At 50.4% G+C, this 23081-nt stretch overlaps 1 protein-coding gene across 1 annotated transcript in view; it reads left to right on the top strand.

Annotated features, from left to right (window-relative positions):
• MAPK8IP2 (mitogen-activated protein kinase 8 interacting protein 2) overlaps positions 1-23081 on the top strand; it is a 49630-nt gene that overhangs the window by 10834 nt on the left and 15715 nt on the right. Inside the window, exons 2-4 of the mRNA XM_056846671.1 lie at positions 4671-4776; positions 8556-8792; positions 16773-16887. Coding sequence (XP_056702649.1) covers positions 4671-4776; positions 8556-8792; positions 16773-16887 — 458 coding nt within the window. The remainder of the gene's footprint in view (positions 1-4670; positions 4777-8555; positions 8793-16772; positions 16888-23081) is intronic.

The following is a 23081-nucleotide window of genomic DNA, read 5'->3' as shown; positions in this document are numbered from 1 at the left end:
CAGTAGAAGGCAGCTTCATGTGTTCCCCACTCCTACACATTAAGCCAGCTGGGTGACTTTGGGCCAGTCACAGTTCTCTCCGAACTCTCTCAACCCTCACAAGGTGTCTGTTGTGGGGAGGGGAAGGGAAGGAGATCATAAGCCGGTTTGAGACTCCTTAAAAGGTTGAGAAATTCGGCATATAAAAACCAACTTGTCTTCTTCTGTATCCTGTGAGGTGGAAATGCCATCAGCAGCACAAGAAGGTGGAGCTGTGTGGAGCAGCTACGCTTGAGTATCAACCCAGTTTCAGTTTGAAGCTGTACAAGCACAGAGCTCACACACACACACACACACACCCAGAGTGCTTCTGCCAGCATCACACTTCAATTGAGGCTGAGATTAATCCATTGGCAGAGAACCAAGGGCTAGGCTGGGGCAGGAGAGAAGAAGAAGGGGCGGGGGCGAGGTATCACCTGCCCCACAATGGCTGCTCTGCAACGCACTCTGAGCAAATTCATCTCCTTCTGAAGAGGCACCTGGATGGCCAGTCAGGCATGGTAGTGCCATCCCAAGGACATGCCCAGGGCCACAGCAGCCATCTTGGCCGGCAGAGGACGGTGGGAAAGAAACAGCGAGGAGACAGGTGGAGAGGTGGTGGGCAGTGGTTGCCTGCAGGCCACCCGCTCAGGAACTGAGAGCCACTACAGCCCTCCTGGTTCCTCCAGTTCAGCTGAAAGGCCTTGTTAGAGCGGTTCCTCAGTGGAACAGGCTTCCTCGGGAGGTGGTAAGCTCTCCTTCCCTGGAGGTTTTCAAGCAGAGGCTAGATGGCCATCTGTCAGCCATGCTGATTCTATGACCTTAAGCAGATGATGAGAGGGAGGGGCATCTTGGCCATCTTCTGGGCATGGAGTAGGGGGTCACTGGGGTGGGTGTGGGGGGGAGGTAGTTGTGAATTTCCTGCCTTGTGCAGGGGGTTGGACCAAATGACCCTGGTGGTCCCTTCCAGCTCTATGATTCTATGATTCTAAGACTGCCAGTCCCTGGAGAAGAGACACACCCAGTCCTGGCACCTCACCCAGCCAGGGCTGCAGCTGTTCCAGCTTACAGGTGGGGGTGAAGGCTCATCTCCTTGGCCTTTCTGCCCCACTTGCCCTTAGCATCTGCCCTTTAAGTATCCCCCTGCAGTTGGAATGCAGAGCCAGTCAAAAGCCCACTGTGGGGGCCCACATCTGTGAATCCATGGCAGTACAGGGGTCTTCCAGGTGATGTTGGGGCTCTGCCACTTCCGGGGCTGAAGAGCTTCATTCTATGCCCAGGCCAAAGCTTGCCAACTAGAGTTGCCAGCTCCAGGTTGGGAAATACCTAGAGATTTGGGGGATGGAGCCTGAGGAGGGTGGGGTTTGTAGAGAGGAGGGATTTCAGTGCCATAGAGTCCAATTGCCAAAGTGGCCGTTTTCTCCAGGGGAACTGATCTCTGTTGCCTGGAGATCAATTGTTATAGGGGGAGATCTGCAGCCACCACCTGGAGGCTGGCAGCCCTATTGCCAAGGGAGCTTCTCCGCGCCACTGTCTTCCCAGCAGTCTTGACTCAAACAGTTCTGGCTCCCTCCTTGGCAATGTGGGTTGGGCATCACTTAAGCCATGTGGGATGGATCGGCTTTTAGGGTCAGGCCCCATTTCTGTCATACATTCTGCTGTCAGCTTGCAGAAGCGCATTTTAATGTGCTCTCTCTCCCAGTGTGGTGGAGTTATGCTGGTTGAAAGCCCAGATTCAGAATTGGGAAGAAATCTCACGAGTACCATGAAAATGGGAAGGGCAGGAGGGGGGGGGATGTGGAGCTGGGTCTTGGCAGGCATCCTGGTGACTGCCTGTGATGTGGAGAAGGACGCGATCATAGCATGATGGGGCGGGGCACAGGGGGGGGCATAGCATGCTGCTTTGTGGGTGGTCAACGGGGGGGGGATGTTGACAGGGTCAACTGGAAGCTCCCTGGGGGCAGAGCTTCTCCCTTCTGGTGCCATGACTCTTATCCTCGTTCTTCCTTTAAAAACCCAGAAGACAGACAGCACATGCGTGCATGAGAAAGAGGCATGTGCTTGGTGTCTCACTTGCTTCCTCCCCAGCAAGGGGGAGAATGGGGGGGGGGACTGTTGGCCTTCCATGTTTTTCCCAGGGCTTGGCAGAGAAACTTGTTGTGAGGCGCCTACGCGTTTGCCCGATGAGCAGCCAGGATAGCACGTGTAGCTACTAGCCCCCCTCGTATTCCATCTGGCCTTTTGCCCCTCCTGGCCAGCGCTGGCCTCTTCTTCCTGGCAATGGGCCCCAGCAGGGTTCTCTCCAGATCCTCTCCCTGATTCCCTTTAACCACAGGTGCTGGAGACTGGGGTGGGGCTCTCTGCCGGCGGGCCTGGAGCTCTGGCGGGGTGGGGAGAGTGAGTTCATTTCAGGGTCACATAATCCCCCGGGGAATAAAAGGATATCCACTTTGATTGCCTTTGAAATGATAATTGGGCAGTGTGTCCTAGGCATGGGCTGTGCGTGTGTGCATGTGGGTAAGCGCTCACCTTTTCTGCATTCCTCGCTTTTCCATCTCTGGGACATGATTGGAATGCATCTGCAGATTAGGCTGGGATTTTTTTGCTTTCGACAGGCTAGTTTCCATAACAACGATGCTTCCGTCAAGTATTTTAAACGCTGAGTTGCTGGGCCAGGGATTGGTGGGAAACTCGTATTCTGGGCTCTCCTTTGGGAGCCCCCCCCCACCTCAGGATGTTGCAAGATGGTCTCCGGGAGTTATTGAGGCATTTAGATATTTATATCCCACCTTTAAGATCAAGTTAATTTCAGGCCATCGTGTTCCCTATTTCTATGTATGGATGTGAAAGTTGGACGATGAAGAAAGCTGACAGGAAGAAAGTAGACTCCTTTGAGATGTGGTGTTGGAGGAGAGGGTTACAGATACCATGGACCACCAAAAACCCCCAAATCAGTGGGTTCTAGATCAAATCAAGCCTGAACTGACCCTAGAAGCTAAAATGACTAAACTGAGGCTGTCGTACTTTGCTCACATGATGAGAAGACAAGAGTCACTGGAGAAGACAGTCATGCTGGGAAAAGTTGAGGGCAGCAGGAAAACAGGAAGACCCAACAAGAGATGGACGGACTCAATCAAGGAAGCCACAGCCTTCAAATTGCAAGATCTGAGCAAGGCTGTCGAGGATAGGACATTTTGGAGGACTTTGATTCATAGGGTCGCCATGAGTCGGAAGCGACTTGTCGGCACTTCACACACACACACACACACACACCACCCTTCCTCTGGGCTCAGGGGGAGGCTGCTGTGGCTTCAGCAGCTGGCAGGAAGGGGCGTTGTTTGGCAGGCATTCCCAAGACTGCTGTGCAAAGAGAGGAGAAAATGCACTTGCCAAAATTCTCTCTTGTAGTAAAGGCACATGAGATTGACCTCAAGCAGGAGAAAGCCTCTAATGGAACTCTTGGCATAATATATTTATTAAAATATTTATAGCCTTCCTTTCTATTGTAGCTCCAGTCAGCATACCAGGACAAATTTAAGAACATGCAGAGTACCATAAAACTCTAAATAACTCTCCGCCTCCCCCCCCCCCCAAACACCTGAAGTCTACACACCAGTAAAAGCCCTTGCAAAGCAAATGGCCCTGCAGTGCCTCCTAAACGCTTCTTAGGAGGACAGCCCCTCTCCCAGGGGACCTGTTCCATAGGGTGGGAGGGAGCTACTATAGGAAAGGCTTGGGCCTCTGTAGATGCCAGGGGGGCTGCCTTAAGCGGGGAGGGGGGGCAGCCAGTAGGTGGCAGCCTGAGCAGCAGAATTGGCACACGAGGGCAGGTGGAGGAAGCAGTGCTTTCTTTGTGCGGTCCTAGGTCCTAAGTAGGGTTGCCAGCTCCGGGTTGGGAAATACCTGGAGATTTTGGGGGCAGAGCCTGCGGAGGGTGGGGGGTGGGGAGGGGAGGGACTTCAATGCCATAGAGTCCAATTGCCAAAGCAGCCATTTTCTCCAGGTGAACTGATCTCTATCAGCTGGAGATCAACTGTAGTTGCAGGAGATCTCCAGCTAATACCTGGAGGTTGGCAACCCTAAGCACAAGGCTCTAGTCTCTCCAAAGCATCAGTGTTCCTGACCAGCTGCACACTGCTATTCGGATGCAAGTGGGGTAGGTTTGCCAACCTCCAGGTACTAGCTGAAGATCTCCTGCTATTACACCTGATCTCTAGCCGATTTTCTCCCATCAATTCACCTGGAGAAAATGGCCAGTTGGGCAATTGGACTCTATGGCATTGAAGCCCCCCTCCCCAAACCCGCCCTCCTCAGGCTCCTCCCCAAAAACCTCCCGCCAGTGGCAAAGAAGGACCTGGCAACCCTAGACTGAGGGTGGGGGGGCTGCTTCTGATCCCCAGAGTTCCTGGATGTGGGTGAATGGGGGAAACACTCCCCACCCTGGTGGCCCTCCTGCACAATGGGGTTGTCTCTGCACCATCCGCGCTTCCCTCATCAGAACACAGCAACGGCACTGAGTCCCTGCCTCTTGCCTCCAAAATCATGCTGGATAGGCAAGTCGAGGCTTGTGCTTTAGGTGCAAATAGGTTGGGGGGGGGAGGCTCGACTCACTCGCCCCCACCATCCTGACTCACTCCTCTCTGTCTCCTCAGGCCGCCCCAGGACATCAGTCTGGAGGAGTTTGATGACGAGGATTTGTCCGAAATCACCGACGACTGCGGCATCGGCCTGAACTATGATTCAGACCATTACGAGAAGGTGAGGGGCTACCCGGGGAGCCGCACCTGCCCCTCGGCCGGGGCCCGTGTCATTAAAGATGCCTGTCACGGGGATCCCCTCCGGTCCCCTGGCTCTCTAACCTCTGCCTTTCCAGCAAGGCCACATTTTGGTCTTTGGAGTCTGTAAAATTTTGTTTTTATGTGCATTGGTGGCACCTCTGGGGCACAGGACAAGGAGTTCCACCATTTGACTGGCATCAGCGTGAAAGCTGGTATGAAAAGTGTGTCATTTGGAATGGATTAGGGGAGCCATGCAGCAAAATCCCGGGCAAGCTGTATGGTGGGGTTAGGGCTGGGAGCAGAATGCTTTAAGCCCCACTTAACAGATGGAAAACAAAATGTCCAAGGGAGGAAATGAGTCCTGGCAGATGCAGGATTGGCAGCCAAGCCTTTTAGACTCAGGTCCATGCTGGCTACAAAAATATGCAACAGTACGTACAGCATACAAGGCGAGTAATCCACACCAGGCTTTCATAGAATCATAGAACTGGAAGGGACCACCAGGGTTATCTAGTCCAACCCCCTGCACAATGCAGGAAATTCACAATTACCTCCCTCCCACACACACACACCCAGTGACCCCTACTCCATGCCCAGAAGATGGCAACAAAAAAACCCCTCCAGGATCCCTGGCCAATCTGACCTGGAGGAAGATTGCTTCCTGACCCCAAAGTGGCAATCGGTATTTCCCTGAGCATGTAAGAAAGGGCCACAAGAGCCAAACATTAGATGACCCTGGTGGTCCCTTCCAACTCTATGATTCTATGTTTGACATGCAGAGATGTATGTGGTGCCATGTCTCCTGGCATAGAGACTGGGATGGAGGAATCCCCACCTCCCCATTTTCTGCTCTGTAGTAGGCAGGACCACAGAAATGTGCAACCCCGGGGGAAGGTGCATGAAGGAAACTTTGCCTCCAAGCTGGAAATCTGGGGGCCTTCCTGCAGAGCTACGAGAATCCACTCTGGAGGGTCCTTCCCTCTGGCTGGTTCCCAAAGTGACTTTGGACTGTGCTGCTCAGCTGACCCAGCAGGTGATGGTCACCTGAGGAACGCAGCTGAGTCAGCTCCTGCTCCCTGCTGAGTCAAGGAGGAGCAGCCGTCACTCGGCAGCCTCCGAGTCTCAGAGTCAGCACTTCGAGGCTCAGAGCATCTTTAAGCTGGAAAAACTGGGGGGGGGGGAGGAGAGTTTAGCTAAATCGATGCCAAGACTTTCCGGAAGCATCAATTCTTAATGTGCTGCTCCTGATCTTTTGGGAGAGCATGACTAGGAAACGCAGGTGACCAAAATGCACGCTTAAAAAGAGCCAAAATGTCTGGCAGCCTTTTCCGTGTTCAGATTCTTCACAAGAAGGTAGCCGAGTGGCGAGAGAGGCTCTGACCCCAGAGGGCAGGCAGGGGTCATGTGCCAAGCAGGGCTAGTTGGCAGGTCTACTCCAGTGGGAGGCAGAAGCATCCCAGGCTCTGCAGGGAGGAAAGAGCTGTGAGCCGTGGGGGCCAAGGAGTGGGGTGATCAGGGTTCTTCGGGGTCAGCCCTTCTTCTCATGGATGCCGCATGGCAACTGCCAGGTTTCCAGGTTCTTCTCTTCCTGACCATATCCAGACAGACGGGGCATTAGAGGCAGCGTTACAGCCAGGAACTCAGCAGGAGAACAGGCGCCTTCCCGGGAAGCCTTTCTTGCAGATGTGCAGGAATAAAGTTGTGTGGGCATTTTGAGGCCCATGTGGGTGGTTTGCCCATAAGTTGAGGGTGAGTGGGCTGCAGAAGGTCCTGGGGCTTCTCAGGTGGGTGCTGGGGCATCCAAAACGATAGGTGCTCTGCTTCTAAGTTGTTTTCTGTTGTCCCAGAAGGTCAGACCAGAACCAACAGGTTGAAATGATTTGGATGAAGGAATAGAGGGGATGCTTATTAAATTTGCAGATGATACTAAATTGGGAGGGGTAGCAAATACGGTAGAAGACAGAGCCAAGGTGCAGGATGATCTTGACAGGCTGGAGAAATGGCTAGAACTAATAAAATGCACTTCAACAAAGACAAATGTAAAGTTCTGCATTTAGGTAGGAAAAATCAAATGCATAATTATAGGATGGGGGAGAATTGTTTGAGCAGTAGTGTGTGTGAAAAGGATCTTGGGGTCTTAGTAGACCAAACACTGAACATGAGTCAGCAGTATGATGCTGTAACTAAAAAGGCAAACGCAGTCTTGGGCTGCATCAACAGAAGTATAGTGTCCAGATCACACAAAGTGATGGTATCGCTTTACTCTGCTCTGGTTAGACCTCAACTGGAGTACTGTGTTCAGTTTTGGGCACCACAATTTCAGAAAGATGTAGACAAGTTGTCCAGAGGAGGGCAACAAAGATGGTTAGGGGTCTGGAGACCAAATCCTATGAGGAAAGGTTGAAGGTGCTGGGTAGGTTTAGCCTGAAGAGGAGAAGACTGAGAGGGGATATGATAACCATCTTCAAGTACTTGAGGGGCTGTCATAGAGAGGAGGGTGCCGAGTTGTTTTCTGTTGCTCAAGAAGGTCGGACCAGAACCAACGGGTTGAAATTAAATCCAAAGAGTTTCCGTCTAGACATTAGGAAGAATTTTCTAACAGTTGGAGCGGTTCCTCAGTGGAACAGGCTTCCTCGGGAGGTGGTAAGCTCTCCTTCCCTGGAGGTTTTTAAGAAGAGGTTAGATGGCCAACTGTCAGCAGTGCTGATTCTGTGACCTTAGTCAGATGATGAGAGGGAGGGCATCTTGGCCATCTTCTGGTCACTAGGGGGTGTGGAGTGGGGAGGTAGTTGTGAATTTCCTGCATTGGGCAGGGAGTTGGACTTGATGGCCCTGGGGGTCCCTTCCAACTCTATGATTCTGTGATTCTATGAAATTAAATCAAAAGAGTTTCTGTCTAGACATTAGGAAGAATTTCCTAACAGAGCTGTTCCTCAGTGGAACAGGCTTCCTCGGGAGGTGGTGAGCTCTCCTTCCCTGGAGGTTTTTAAGCAGAGGCTAGATGGCCATCTGTCAGCAATGCTGATTCTGTGACTTTAGGCAGATGATGAGAGGGAGGGCATCTTGGCCATCTTCTGGTCACTAGGTGTGAGGGGGAGGTAGTTGTGAATTTCCTGCATTGTGCAGGGGGTTGGACTTGATGACCCTGGTGGTCCCTTCCAACTCTATGATTCTATGATTCTAGATGACCCTGGTGGTCCCTTCCAACACTATGATTTTATGATTCTATGATTCCAGCTTCCTTCCTGGCTTTGAAATGCTACTTGCGGCTCTGCAGGGGGCTCCATCCCCCTCCCAAGGCCAGCTGGGGAGGTCTGCCAGCTCCAGATTGGGAGATTCCTGGAAATGTAGGGGTGGACCTCAGGGAAGGTGTAGTTTGGGCAGGGAAGGGAATTCAGCAGGGGTGTGGATGCCACACAGGCTGCCCTCTGAAGCTGCCCTTTGCTCCAGGGGAACTGATCTTTGCAGTCTGGAGATCTGTTGTGATTCCAGGGGCACTCCTGGAGGGATCTGGGCAGAGCTATGCATTTTCCCCCCCATAATGCTGGGGAGCTCCTCCTCTTGAGGTAGTTCAAGCGAGGCATGAGAACATCTGGATAAACAACCTGGCCTCTCTCTCCCCAACTGTGGTTTGGGTGCTTGAACCACTGGGCAGGGAAAGTTGATACAGGAGGGGGATGCTTTTTTGGGGGGGGGGTGCTGGCCTCCCACCTGCCAGAGCAAGGGGTGACCCCCCACGTGTCTTCCCTTCCCTTCCAGGACTGCCTGGTGCTGGAGCGATGCGAACAGCCTCACCCCATCTGCTCCTTCCAGGATGACTTCCAGGAGTTTGAGATGATTGATGACAACGAGGAGGAGGAAGAGGAGGAGGAAGAAGGGACCAGGCTGGAGGAGGGGCCTCCCTCCCCTTCCGTCTCCCCAATACCTTCTCCCACCCTAGGGGAGACCCAGAAGCACCGGCCCACCACTCTCCACCTGACTGCAACCGGCACGCAGGTAAGGGGAGTAGGGTTGCCAGGTCCCTCTTCACCACTGGCGGGAGGTTTTTGGGGCAGAGTCTGAGAAGGGCGGGGTTTCGGGAGGAGAGGGCCTTCAATGCCATAGAGCCCAATTGCCAGAGCGGCCATTTTCTCCAGGGGAACTGATCGCTATCGTCTGGAGATCAGTTGTAATAGCAGGAGATCTCCAGCTAGCACTTGGAGATTGGCGACCCTATGAGGGGAGCATTGCCTGGCCGGCCTGGTCTGCTTTGGGGAGAGGGGATCCACCGCAAAGGCCTAGAATCGGGGAGGGTGGCTTTCAGGTCCTTCAACCTTCAGCTGGTTCTCAGGGTAGTGTGTGAGGAGAGGGTTTCCAGCCCGGCACTCCTCTCTGATTATGCTGAGAAAGGGCAGTCAACTGGCCTGAGGCCAGCAGGTTAGCTTCATGGCTAGGTGGGGATTGGGGCCCAGACCTCTTCAGCCTATGCTCAACGCCTGACCCACTGTTGGGGACAACCTCCAGAGTAGGGCTGGGAAATTCTTGGAGATTTGGGCGTAGACCCTGGTGGTCCCTTCCAACTCTATGATTCTATGATTCTAGAGCCTGAGGAGGGGAGGGACCTCAGAGGAGCATAATGCCATAAAATCCACCCTCCAAAGCAGCCACTTTCTCCATGGGAACTGCTTTCTGACATAGAATCATAGAGTTGGAAGGGACCACCAGGGCCATCAAGTCCAACCCCCTGCATAATGCAGGAAATTCACAACTACCTCCCCAAATCTGGAGATCAGTTGTTATTCCAGGAGATACGCTGCGCCTGGAGTATAGTGTCAGTTCTTGAGGTCTCACTTTAAAAGGGATGTGGACAGAATGGAGCAGGTGCAGAGGAGAGCGATTAGGATGATCAGGGGCCTGGAGACCAAGAAGCCCTGCGAGGAAAGGCTGAGGGACCTGGGAATGTTCAGTCTGGAGAGAAGGAGGTTGAGGGGGGACAGGATGGCTCTCTTGAAGTGCTTGAAGTTCTTGTCACTACTTAGAGGAGGGCAGGGAGCTGCTCCTGTTGGCAGCACTCACAATAATGGGTTTAAATTGAGGGCGGAAAGGTTCCAGCTGGATATTAGGAAAAGCTTTTTTACAGTAAGAGTTGTTTGACAGTGGAATCAGCTGCCTAGGGAGGTGGTGAGCTCCCCCTCTCTGGCAGTCTTTAAGCAGAGGCTGGTCAAGCACTTGTCTAGACTGATCCTGCATTGAGCAGGCGGTTGGACTAGATGGTCTCTCTGGCCCCTTCCAAACTCTATCATTCCATAATTCTATGAGATCTCCTGGAGGTTGGCAACTCTACTCCCGAGGGCGTGGGCTGGCTATGAGGCTGCTGAGAGCAGGAAGAGGCTGCCGTCCCAAAGTGCTCGGCTGGCTCTGATGCCGCTTGGCCGGAAAAGCTCCGAAGTGTTTCTCAGCATCAAGAAACCAGGACAGGGCCCCTGCCTGCCTTTATTGAAAGCTCTCTCCTCCCTGCTTCTGTTCCAAGAGCAGAGCCAGCAGGCCAGATGCACTCTGCAGCTTGCCAAGGGGGGAGCGGAGCAGCAGGTTGCCTGTCTTGCAGCTGCATTGGCAGAGCTGCTTGGTGGGTTTCACTGCTTTGCCCAGCGGGCAGAGACACACGGCAACGTTGCTGAGAATGCTTGGGCCAGGACGGGAGGGCCGGAGGCCCCGTTCCTTACTAGATCCACACCTAGATGTTTCGTCTGGGTTGGGTCACTCAGCAGCGGACTCGAGAAGACGGAGAAGAATCCCAGCTGAGGGAAACCCCTGGCATTAGACAGGGGCAGTCAATTGGCGAGGGACACAGTGTGGGCAGGCAGGCACAGAAGCAGGAGCAGCAGAGATGAGGGTGGCAGGGGAGGGACATGGCACACTCCACCAGCAGCTGGCCAGGGGAAGCAGGGGCAGCCTGGAAAGCCCCCCCCCACTTTACCTTTGGGGGAGGGGCTGTGGCTCAGTGGAAGAGTATCTGCTTGGCATGCAGAAGGTCCCAGGTTCAATCCCCAGCATCTCCAACTAAAAAGGAGCAGGCAGCAGGTGACATGAAAGACTCCTACCTGAGACCCTGAAGAGCAGCTGCCAGTCTGAGTAGACGATACTGACCTTAATGGAGAGATAGTCTGATTACTATAAGGCAGCTTCATGTGTTTATATGTTAACTGTTTCAATGCTTTAAACTTTCTGTGGTTTTCCTATTATTTTAGGGGAGGGGCTGTGGCTCAATGGTAGAGCATCTGCTTGGCATGCAGAAGGTCCCAGGTTCAATCCCCAGCATCTCCAGTTAAAGGGTCTAGGCAAGTAGGTGATGTGAAAGACCCCTGCCTGAGACCCTGGAGAGCCGCTGCCGGTCTGAGTAGACAAATACTGACTGATGGACCTTGATGGTCTGGTTCAGGAGAAGGCAACTTCATGTGTTCATGTGTTCCTTGCCTGGGTCTTCTGGGGTGCCAGTGGGAGGGGTCCTGGCACTGCCAGTTCCCTCAGGGTAAAGCAGGGCTTCTTTGGCCTCCAGGCTTCAACTGGGGGGGGGGGGGTTCCCTGCAGCTCCTGAAGAGCCCTCTGAAGTGTGGAGAGGTTGGGGCAGGGAGGGGCTCAGCAGGGCTGTGGAGCTAGACTGGGGGGGGGTGGAATCCCTGCAGGCCAAAGGAGGAGGGGGCTACAGGGGCGACTCGTGCGAGTGAGCCATGGCAGAACTTCCCCTTCTCCTCAAATGGGCAGAGAGGTTGGCTGTGGGGCTATGGCAGCAGCATGACCCACTTAAAATGAGCACTGGAGTCACGGCTGAGATTCGTAAAGCGGGCACGGCACATTCTCCATGCGGGGCCAGCAGAGTCCTGTCTGGCCCATGTGCCTTGCTTTGGCATTGAACCATGTGCAAGTGAGGGATTGCTTTCCATTTCCTTAGCTTTCTCCCAACCCAGAGTTCCCATGTTCACTGTCCCTCTCTCACTGATTTCTGAGCCCTTTGAGAGGAGCTGTGTGTGTGTAAAGAGCCTTCAAGTTGCAGCCGACTTATGGCGACCCCTTTTGGGGTTTACCTCTTGCCAAAACATGCCTCCTCCTCCTCTTCCTCCTCCTCAAGTGTGGGGCAGGTGGGATGCTGCTTCTTTCTGGTAAAGGCCACATAATGCTGCAAACTCTCAAAGGCTGCTGCTTACATTACACAGTGGCAAACCTGTGTTTGCTGCCACAGGGAGATGTGGCAGTCCCCCTTCACGGCACATGCAACAATATGATTCATGCCTTTGAAGGCACATGAAGCTGCCTTATGCTGAATCAGACCATCGGTCCATCAGTATTGTCTACCCTGACTGGCAGCGGCTCTCCAGGGTCTCAGGCAGAGAAAGGCCTTTCACCTCCCATACTGCCTGATCCTTTCAACTGGAGATGCTGGGGATTGAACCTGGTACCTTTTGCATGCTAAGCAGATGCTCGACCACTGAGCCACAGCCCCTCCCCCAAACACACAGGAACAGACATGAAGCTGCCTTCTACTGAATCAGACCCCCCACCCCTTGGTCCATCAAGGTCAGTATTGTCTACTGACATAGGCAGTGGCTCTCCAGGGTCTCAGGCAGAGGTCTTTCACATCACCTCCTGATAGGGTAGCTATTTGAGGGTTAGTGACAGAGGAGGGCAGGGTTTGGGGAGGGGAGGGACTTCAATGGGGTATCATGCTATAGAGTCTATTTTCCACCGCGGCCATTTTCTCCAGGTGAACTGATCTCTGTTGTAATAGCAGAGATCTCCAGCCACCACCAGGAGGCTGCAAACCCTGCCTCCTTCCTAATCCTGGGAATTGAACCTGGGACCTTCTGCATGCCAAGCAGAAGCTCTGTCACTGAGCCACGGTTCCTCTCTGATGCCTTTGCTGTGTCTGCACTCCAGAGACGTCCAAGCTGTTCTGGAGGCGCCCGTAAGATGTCTCCTGGGTCCCGCAGACCTTGGGGCAGGCCTGTCCAGAGGCCGGCTCCATGGAAACCTTCCACTCAGCCTATTGTGCTGTCCCTGACCTGGCATTTTCAGAGGCTGTTTGCTACAGGCCTCCTTGCATTCTGCAGCACCAGGAGGGGCCGTAGCTCAGTAGTAGAGCATCTGCTTGATATGCAGAAGGTCCCAGGTTCAGTCCCCGGCATCTCCAGTTAAAGGGACTAGGTAGGTAGGTGATGTGAAAGACCCCTGTCTCAGAACCTGGCTCAGTAGTAGAGCATCTGCTTGGCACGCAGAAGGTCCCAGGTTCAATCCCCAGCATCTCCAGTTAAAGGAACCAGGTAAATAGGTGATGTGAAAGACCCCTGCCTGAGACCCTGGAGAGCTGCTGCTGGTCAGAGTAGACAATACTGACTTTGATAGACCAAGAGTCTGATTCAGTATGAGGCCGCTTCATGTGTTCATGTGTCAGAGGGTAAAGGAGTGGGCCCTCCCCATCCAAGAGAAGCTTGGGGGCTCTACCTGCTCAGGAGATTCCTTGGGTATGCAGAAAAAAGATGACTTGATAAATCAACCAATTAGGCTGCTGGTGTGGTGTAGTGGTTAGAGTAATGGACGAGGATCTGAGAGACTCACATTCAAATCCCCGCTCTGCCATGGAAGCTCACTAGGTGACTTTTGGGCCTGTTACCTACCCTTGGCCTCGCCTACCTCCTAGGAGGGGGTCAGTATTGAAGCCCCTTTGGGTTCCCATGGGGGAGAAAGATGAGGTATCAATGAAGTAAATAATTAAGCAAATAAATAAACAAACCCTCAAACCCCAGTCCAATGGCCTGAATGTGCCCAGGGTACAGGGGGTGGGGAGCTCTTGCGAGTCAGAGGAGAGACGGAAAGGGGAGAATCCTGGAGAAGGAGAATGGGGGGCAGAATTTTCGAAGAAGAAGAAGAAGAGGAGGAGTTGGTTTTTACATGCCGACTTTCTCTACCACTTAAGGAAGAATCAAACCGGCTTAGAATCACCTCCCCTTCCCCTCTCCACAACAGGCACCCTGTGAGGTAGGTGGGGCTGAGAGAGCTCCAAGAGAGCTGTGACTAGACCAAGGTCACCCAGCTGGCTTCATGTGGAGGAGTAGGGAAACAAATCCAGTTCACCAGATTAGCCTCCGCTGCTCATGTGGAGGAGCAGGGAATCAAATCAAACCCGGTTCTCCAGATCAGACTCCACCGCTCCAAACCTCTGCTGTTAATTACTACATCAACCATTTACACACACCCCCAATTCCTCCCAAGCCCCCCCCGGCTTGTGTTGATGAGGGCATTTGTGGGCTGTCTCCCCTCGGGCTGCATTTGGCTCCACGCCTGCAGTGCAGCAGTCCGGGCACAGCCTGCCTCCTCCTCCTCCTGCTCTCCCACATGTTGGGCGCTAATCCCCTTTGGGATTAAGGCTTCCCGCTTCTCCCCCGCCCCCACTTAATCCGCTGCAACATTAACCCTCAGTTGGGGGATCAGTTGACAGAGATTGATCTGGATGGGGGGGGGGAGATGGACGCCCTCTGAAGCCAAACCTGCTGCTCCCAGAAGACGCAGCTGCCCTCCCATCCCCAGAGCGGGGGTCTGGGGTGGGTGGCTGTGCCCTCTTGCAGCTAAATCCGGAGCCAGGAAACGAGGGCAGGAACAAAGTGTCATGGAAGGCTTGGCACCTTTGGGGACCTGGAGGAGAAAAGATTGGTGGGGAGTGGGGGTGTTGTGAGTTGCTGAAGCAGAGGCAGGACGAAGAGGCTTCCAGGCAAGAGAGGCCGAGCACCTCCGGGTGTGGCTGGCGGCTGGTGCTTCCTTCCCTGGAGGGCCGAGACTTGTGCTGGGGGCGGTGGGCTGGCTATAGAGGAGGCTTGCTCAGGGACCCCAGCCGGCACCAGCAGATGCATCCTGTGTGCATTTATGTTGTCTCTTCCTCGAGCCATTCACAGAGGCAGCTGTGGCGACGCCCTACTCTGGGGTATGACTGCGACGCCTGGTATGAAGGGGGCCCTAGTTCAGTATGGCTTGCCTCTCCGTCTGGCCTCCCCACACCAGTGGGAGGATGTCTGCTGTCTCTGGTCCCCCATCTCACCACCTCCACTACCCCTCACAAGCTTTCATTCACCTCAGCTGTGCTCAGAGGTCCACATGAACACATGAAGCTGCCCTATACTGAATAGGATCATCAAGGTCCATCAAAGTCAATATTGTCTACTCTGACCGGCAGCGGCTCTCCATGGCTCTTAGGGCAGGGGTCTTTCGCATCACGTACTTGCCTAGTCCCTTTAACTCAGTGGTTCCCAACCTTTTTTTGACCTGGGACCACTAGGACTTTTTTGTTCCGTGCAGGGACCCCAAGGTTCAAAATAAAAATGCTGAGAATTTGAAAATAAACTTTAATCATAACTGTTAGTTAAACATTAAACTTAGAATAATATTTGAATATATTTTTATAATAGAAAACTTTTAATTGAAAATGTTAATTTATTATGGGTTTGTAACTTTGTTTCGCGGACCTTAATTTAGTTCTCGCGGACCCCTGGGGGTCCGTGGACCCCCGGTTGGGAACCAGTGCTTTAACTGGAGGCTCCTTCGTCTGCTTCTCTGGGAGGAAACCCAAAGGCCTGGAAGGTGGCGGCTGCTGCGAGAACCGCCTCTGAGCTTCTCCGCCACATTGATGGTGTCCTCGGCTCTTTGCGGGACTTGGTCGCCTGCTTCTTGAGCCTGGGGAAACAAACACGGGGTGTGGAAGCAGCAGCCACTGCAGGCCAGCACGTTGCAAAAGGGTCTCTGCATTCTCAGCCCCTTTGCCCCTGAGTCCAGAGGTGTCACCTGTTGCTTTGGGGAGTTTTGCTTCTCTGCAGCACCAGTTTCGGCCAGCATGGGGTAGTGGTTAGAGTGTTGGACGAGGACCTACGATGCCAGGGTTCGAATCCTGGCTCTGCCATGGAAATCTGCTGGGTGACTTTCGGCCCACCACCATCTCTCCGCCTGACCTACCCTCACAAGGTTGTTGCTGTGAGGGTTAAGTGGGGGAGGGGAGGATGCTGTGCAAAGCCACTTCAGGTCCCAATCAGGGCGCAAAGAATCCTAGAGTTGTAAGGGGCCATAGAGGCCACCTAGTCCAACCCCCTGCTCAATGCAGGATCAGCCTAGAGAATCCCTGACAAGTGCTTGTCCAGCCTCTGCTTAAAGACTGCCGGAGGGGGGGGGGGAGCTCACCACCTCCTTAGGAAGCTGATTCTACTGTTGAACAACTCATATTGTAACAAATTTTTTCCCTAATATCCAGCTGGTACCTTTCCACCCTCAATTTAAACCCATTATTGCGAGTCCTATGATCCTCTGCTGCCAACAGGAACAGTTCCCTGCCCTCCTCTAAGTGACAGCCCTTCAAATACTTCAAGGGAGCATTCATGTCCCCCCTCAACCTCCTCTTCTCCAGTCAGAATCATCAGTTAGAAGGGGCCATAGAGGCCATCTAGTCCATGCCCCTGCTCAGTGCAGGTTCAGCCTAGAGCATCCCCGACAAGTGTTCATCCAGCCTCTGCTTTATAGCTTGCCTTCCTCGCCAAGACTCAAAGTGGTGGCAAAGCGGGAGATAAATAAAAATGAATAAATTAGCACCTAGTTTATTCTAGGGCTCAAACGCAGCCAGTTGGTGCTGCCAAAATGTGCATTGGTCAGTGGTATTTGCACCCTCAATACTTTCAGGTAGGTAGGCATGTTGCTCTGTAGCAGAAGAACAAGGTTTGAGTCCAGCAGCACCTTGGAGACCAAAAGGATTTCCAGCGAATAAGCTCTCCAGACTTCCCTTGTATCTGACGAGGGAAGATTTGACACTCGAAAGCTTGTCCCCTGGGAATCTTGCAGGTCTCCGCAGTGTCCCTCGACACTGTCTTGAGGAGTCCCCAGCTGAGAGGAGACAGCCTCGTCTTCTGCTGCAGCGTTACAGAGTTGCCCCCAATCCCCTGATCTGCTGTCTCCCTCTTTCCATGTGACCAGGACTCCTTGAACAACAACAGCAGCTGCAACCCAGCGCCCGGCCTGCAGCGGGCCAGCTGGCAGGAGACGCTGCGCCTGGCCTCTCCCTCCTCCTCCTCTTCTGCAGCCCATGCTGGTGAGTACCCTGCCCCACTTGCAGGGGGGAGAGGGGAGGTCCTAGCACAGAGAGGGGCCTTGGGGAGCCGGAGTGTCTTGGGAGGGAACAGCGGAGCCACGGGTGTCGGTGGGAGGGAGTGGAGCCACTGCCCACATTTCGGGGCATCTGGGGAGAAAGAGTCGCTTGGGAGGGAGGTCTCAGATACCTGACCTTGGAGAGGTTTCTCAGTCCACAAGAAAAGAAACTGGGTTGACAGGCACTGTGAAGTCTCTTAGTTAGAAGGTCTCGAGCACCTGGCAGTCTCCCAGAAGAGCAACGTGGGCTGGCTAGAGAGGCTAGACTGTGTGCTCTCCTTCTTCTCCATGTCCACATGCAACCTCTTGCTCAACGTCACACCCTTTGCGGTCTCTTTCTCTGTACCATTTTTCTTGCTGAGATTCCAAGTAAAATATTAACCTACCAGCAAGCTGCTGATTAAAGACAATGAAAAGGAAACTGTGTGATAAGGAATAGAGGAGAATCAAAGGACACCTTTGAAACAACAATATGGGTGTGTGGAATGGCCTGTCCCTAGTCGGATTCTGTTCTTGCCCATATCATTTATTTCTAGTTATTTTAAAGTTTTTATTTCCATCTTTCTTGCCATAAAAGAGCTGCTCACAGTCAAGCCATTGACAAAACTTGAAAATCAAAGCTTCACAGACCATAACCAGCACTACAAAACATACACCCCCAGTCTTCTACAGGCATAACATACCCCCCCCCAGATTTGTGTCCATCAAAAGCCAAAGTACGTGCACACAGCCCCGACGTGGGTGGCCCCGGCTTGCCCGATCTCGTCAGATCTCATAAGCTAAGCAGAGTTGGCCCCAGTTAGTATTTGAATGGGAGACCACCAAGGAAGCCCAGCATCCCTACCACTGAGGCAGGTGATGGCAAACCACCTCTGTCCCTCTCATGCCTTGAAAACCCTATGGATTCGCCACAAATTTGCTGCAACTTGAACGAAGTACAAACACATGAAGTTGCCTTACACTGAATCTAGGAGTGTGCATATCAATATACTGAAATTTTAAAAACCCCATAAAATACCTTTTTGGCATTTTGGGGTGTTTTTTTTTTTTTTACCAGTATGGAAAAGAGGCAGCAATAAAGGTAGCCAAAAAGCGGATCCTGAATAATGCCAATTTTGGGGGGCATTATTCAGGCCAGTTTGGCCCACCACCATTTCCCCCCTCTTCCCTCCCCCTCTTACAGAAATCCACACACACACACCTGGGTCCGGAGAAGGCCAGCAGGGCAGAACTGGCAGAAATCCGCCACACCCTGCCGCTTCTCCAGGATCTGGAGAAGCGGGGGGTGGGGGTTGCTTTCAGATCCATCCCCCAGCCTTCTCCAGACCCCAGAGAAGGTCATCTGGGTGGATCTGAAAGATTCGGGTTTTTTTCAATATTTTTTAGGTTTGGTTTTATTAACCCAATTTATTTTGAAAAATCCAGGTTTTCCAGATGTTTTGAAAATGTCTGGGTTTGATTACCCCAAACCCAAAAAAACCCAAAAAATTTGGTGCAGAACAAATTTGCTGAAGGAGGTCATTTACAGTGTTTAGTGACAATGATTTTAGAATTTATATCTCGCTAAAAGATACTCTATCTTGGTAACCGTTGCCACCTCAGGTAAAGATACAATTTTGAATTATGTTAGAATTGGTTCTTGTAGGTTATCCGGGCTGTGTAACCGTGGTCTTGGAATTTTCTTTCCTGACGTTTCGCCAGCAACTGTGGCAGGCATCTTCAGAGTAGTAACACTGAAGGACAGTGTCTCTCAGTGTCAAGGGTGTAGAAAGAGTAATATATAGTCAGAAAGGGGTTAGGTTTGAGCTGAGTATTGTCCTGCAAAAGTATTGTCCTGTAAGTATCAAGATAATGTGCTAATGAGGGTATGGTATGTTAATATGGAACCATTGTATCCTGAAGTGATCTGTTAATGTGTGTAATCCAAAACTAATCTGTATGGCTATTGTTGAATGTTGTCTTTGTCTGGAGGTTTTTCAGGGCAGGAAGCCAAGCCTTATTCATTCTTAAACTCTCCTCTTTTCTGTTAAAGTTGTGCTGATGTTTGTGAATTTCAATGGCTTCTCTGTGCAATCTGACAAAATAGTTGGTAGAATTGTCCAGTCTTTCAGTGTCTTGGAATAAGACCCTGTGTCCTGTTTGTGTCAGTCCATGTTCAGCCACTGCTGATTTCTCAGGTTGGCCAAGTCTGCAGTATCTTTCATGTTCTTTTATCCTTGTTTGTATGCTGCGTTTTGTGGTCCCGATGTAAACTTCTCCACAGCTGCAAGGTATACGATATACTCCTGCAGAGGTGAGGGGGTCTCTTTTGTCTTTTGCTGATCGTAGCATTTGTTGTATTTTCTTGGTGGGTTTAAACACTGTTTGTAGGTTATGTTTTTTCAAAAGTTTCTCCATCCTATCAGTGACTCCTTTAATAAATGGCAAGAATACCTTTCCTATGGGAGACTGTTTTTCTTGAGTTTTCTGATTTTTGTTTGGTTCAATGGCCCTTCTGATTTCATTCTTGGAGTAGCCGTTTGCTAGCAGTGCGTGATTTAGATGGTTAGTTTCTTCCTTGAGAAACTGTGGTTCACAGATCCGTCTTGCACGGTCCATTAATGTTTTGATTATTCCTCTTTTCTGTCGGGGGTGGTGGTTGGAGTTTTTGTGTAAGTAGCGATCTGTGTGAGTTGGTTTCCGGTAGACCTTGTGACCTAACTGAGAAATCAGCAGTGGCTGAACATGGACTGACACAAACAGGACACAGGGTCTTATTCCAAGACACTGAAAGACTGGACAATTCTACCAACTATTTTGTCAGATTGCACAGAGAAGCCATTGAAATTCACAAACATCAGCACAACTTTAACAGAAAAGAGGAGAGTTTAAGAATGAATAAGGCTTGGCTTCCTGCCCTGAAAAACCTCCAGACAAAGACAACATTCAACAATAGCCATACAGATTAGTTTTGGATTACACACATTAACAGATCACTTCAGGATACAATGGTTCCATATTAACATACCATACCCTCATTAGCACATTATCTTGATACTTACAGGACAATACTTTTGCAGGACAATACTCAGCTCAAACCCAACCCCTTTCTGACTATATATTGCTCTTCCTACACACTTGACACTGAGAGACACTGTCCTTCAGTGTTGGTCCTCTGAAGATGACTGCCACAGTTGCTGGCGAAACGTCAGGAAAGAAAATTCCAAGACCACGGTTACACAGCCCGGATAACCTACAAGAACCAATGAACTCTGACCGTGAAAGCCTTCGACAATATTTTGAACGCCTCTACGGGGAGGAAATATTTCAACAGACCCGGAGATTGGAAACACTTCGGAACAAGAAAGCACATCTACTTTGTTCTTTAACTTTTCTACTGCGATGCAGAGACACTGGAACCATTCCATCTTTTCTCACAAGTAAAAGAATCTTTAAAACTTCACGAGCTAACCGCATTTATGACCATCTAGAACGGGCTCTCTTACGAGAGAGAATTCACACTACCCGCAGAGAACTTGCTGCCACAGACAAGGAGTTGTTTTCCTTACATATCAATACTAGCCACAAAATGAGAAGCCATGATTGGGACAAGATTGATAATCTCACCTACAGAAAAATGGAACAGGGGTTAACCAGCCATACTTCCAGACAGAAGCAAAAGTTTAACAAATTACAGGAAAGAAGACAGAACAGTCCAAAACTTGACAACAAACGGATTATCTTCAATCTGACAGACCGACAACTCTCACCTGAAGAAACTTCCATCTTAGCTAAGGGAGGAAACTTTGCAGTCACTCCCACCCAAATTCCAGTGGAAGACATCATTGCAAATGTAGAATCTGCCATTCGTAATCTACCTGAAGAAGATGCTGAGGAAATAAGAGGAGAGACAGCAAGAATTCTACGAAAAGCAAAGCCCCCTGCTAGCAATATAACACGCAAGGAGAGAAACGCCATCAAGACCCTCAATGCAGATCCAGAAATCATTATTCTACCAGCTGACAAAGGCAATGCCACAGTGATCATGAAAACAGAAGAATACAAAAAGAAGATTGAGGAACTTCTGGACCCTGCCACATACAAAAAACTAAAACGAGATCCAACTTGCAAAATTACCAGGAAAACTAGCATTCTGATCAAGAATTCCACTCTTCATCCCGACACACACAGAAAACTATGCAAGACTGAAGCACAACCACCACGATTATATGGACTACCTAAAATTCATAAGGATTCCGTTCCACTCCGACCCATCGTGAGTGCCATTGGTTCCCCAACATATGAATTAGCTAAATATTTGACCACCCTCCTACAGGACCACATTGGAAAAACCACTTCTTACATCAAAGATTCAACTCACTTCATCAACAAAATCAGTCCGTTAAGACTCAATCCAAAGGATATATTAATCAGTTTTGATGTTGTATCCCTCTTTACCAAGGTTCCAGTTAAAGACACAATCTCATTGATTAACCAGATTTTTCCAGAAGATATAACAGCCTTATTTCACCATTGTTTGACAACAAGTTATTTCCTATGGGATCAAGAATTTTATGAACAGATTGATGGAGTAGCTATGGGAAGTCCACTCAGTCCAGTAATAGCAAACTTTTACATGGAATATTTTGAAAAGACAGCATTAGAATCAGCACCTTACAAACCTACAGTCTGGTTCAGGTTCGTAGATGATACATTTACCATTTGGAGCCATGGTGAAGAAAAATTAATGGACTTTCTAAACCATCTTAATAATATCCATCCAAACATTCAGTTTACCATGGAAAAGGAAATTGAGGGTAAACTCCCATTTCTTGATACCCTTGTCATCCGTAAATCAAACCTTCAGTTAGGTCACAAGGTCTACCGGAAACCAACTCACACAGATCGCTACTTACACAAAAACTCCAACCACCACCCCCGACAGAAAAGAGGAATAATCAAAACATTAATGGACCGTGCAAGACGGATCTGTGAACCACAGTTTCTCAAGGAAGAAACTAACCATCTAAATCACGCACTGCTAGCAAACGGCTACTCCAAGAATGAAATCAGAAGGGCCATTGAACCAAACAAAAATCAGAAAACTCAAGAAAAACAGTCTCCCATAGGAAAGGTATTCTTGCCATTTATTAAAGGAGTCACTGATAGGATGGAGAAACTTTTGAAAAAACATAACCTACAAACAGTGTTTAAACCCACCAAGAAAATACAACAAATGCTACGATCAGCAAAAGACAAAAGAGACCCCCTCACCTCTGCAGGAGTATATCGTATACCTTGCAGCTGTGGAGAAGTTTACATCGGGACCACAAAACGCAGCATACAAACAAGGATAAAAGAACATGAAAGATACTGCAGACTTGGCCAACCTGAGAAATCAGCAGTGGCTGAACATGGACTGACACAAACAGGACACAGGGTCTTATTCCAAGACACTGAAAGACTGGACAATTCTACCAACTATTTTGTCAGATTGCACAGAGAAGCCATTGAAATTCACAAACATCAGCACAACTTTAACAGAAAAGAGGAGAGTTTAAGAATGAATAAGGCTTGGCTTCCTGCCCTGAAAAACCTCCAGACAAAGACAACATTCAACAATAGCCATACAGATTAGTTTTGGATTACACACATTAACAGATCACTTCAGGATACAATGGTTCCATATTAACATACCATACCCTCATTAGCACATTATCTTGATACTTACAGGACAATACTTTTGCAGGACAATACTCAGCTCAAACCCAACCCCTTTCTGACTATATATTACTCTTTCTACACCCTTGACACTGAGAGACACTGTCCTTCAGTGTTACTACTCTGAAGATGCCTGCCACAGTTGCTGGCGAAACGTCAGGAAAGAAAATTCCAAGACCACGGTTACACAGCCCGGATAACCTACAAGAACCAATGAACTCTGACCGTGAAAGCCTTCGACAATATGTTAGAATTCTTTTTATTGCTAGTGCTTCAAAATGATTAATGTAAAACACAATTGAGTATATGAAAACTAAATTACATGAAAAATTCTAACAGATTATAACAGATCTGAATACAGTAATTAAAAATACAAAGTTACATACCCTATTAGCATACCATGTCAGAAAAACTCTCTTACAGACATCATGGACATGT

This window comes from Euleptes europaea, chromosome 3, assembly GCF_029931775.1.
Source record: "Euleptes europaea isolate rEulEur1 chromosome 3, rEulEur1.hap1, whole genome shotgun sequence".
Taxonomy (NCBI): domain Eukaryota; kingdom Metazoa; phylum Chordata; class Lepidosauria; order Squamata; family Sphaerodactylidae; genus Euleptes; species Euleptes europaea.
This window is presented reverse-complemented; position numbering and strand designations above follow the sequence as displayed.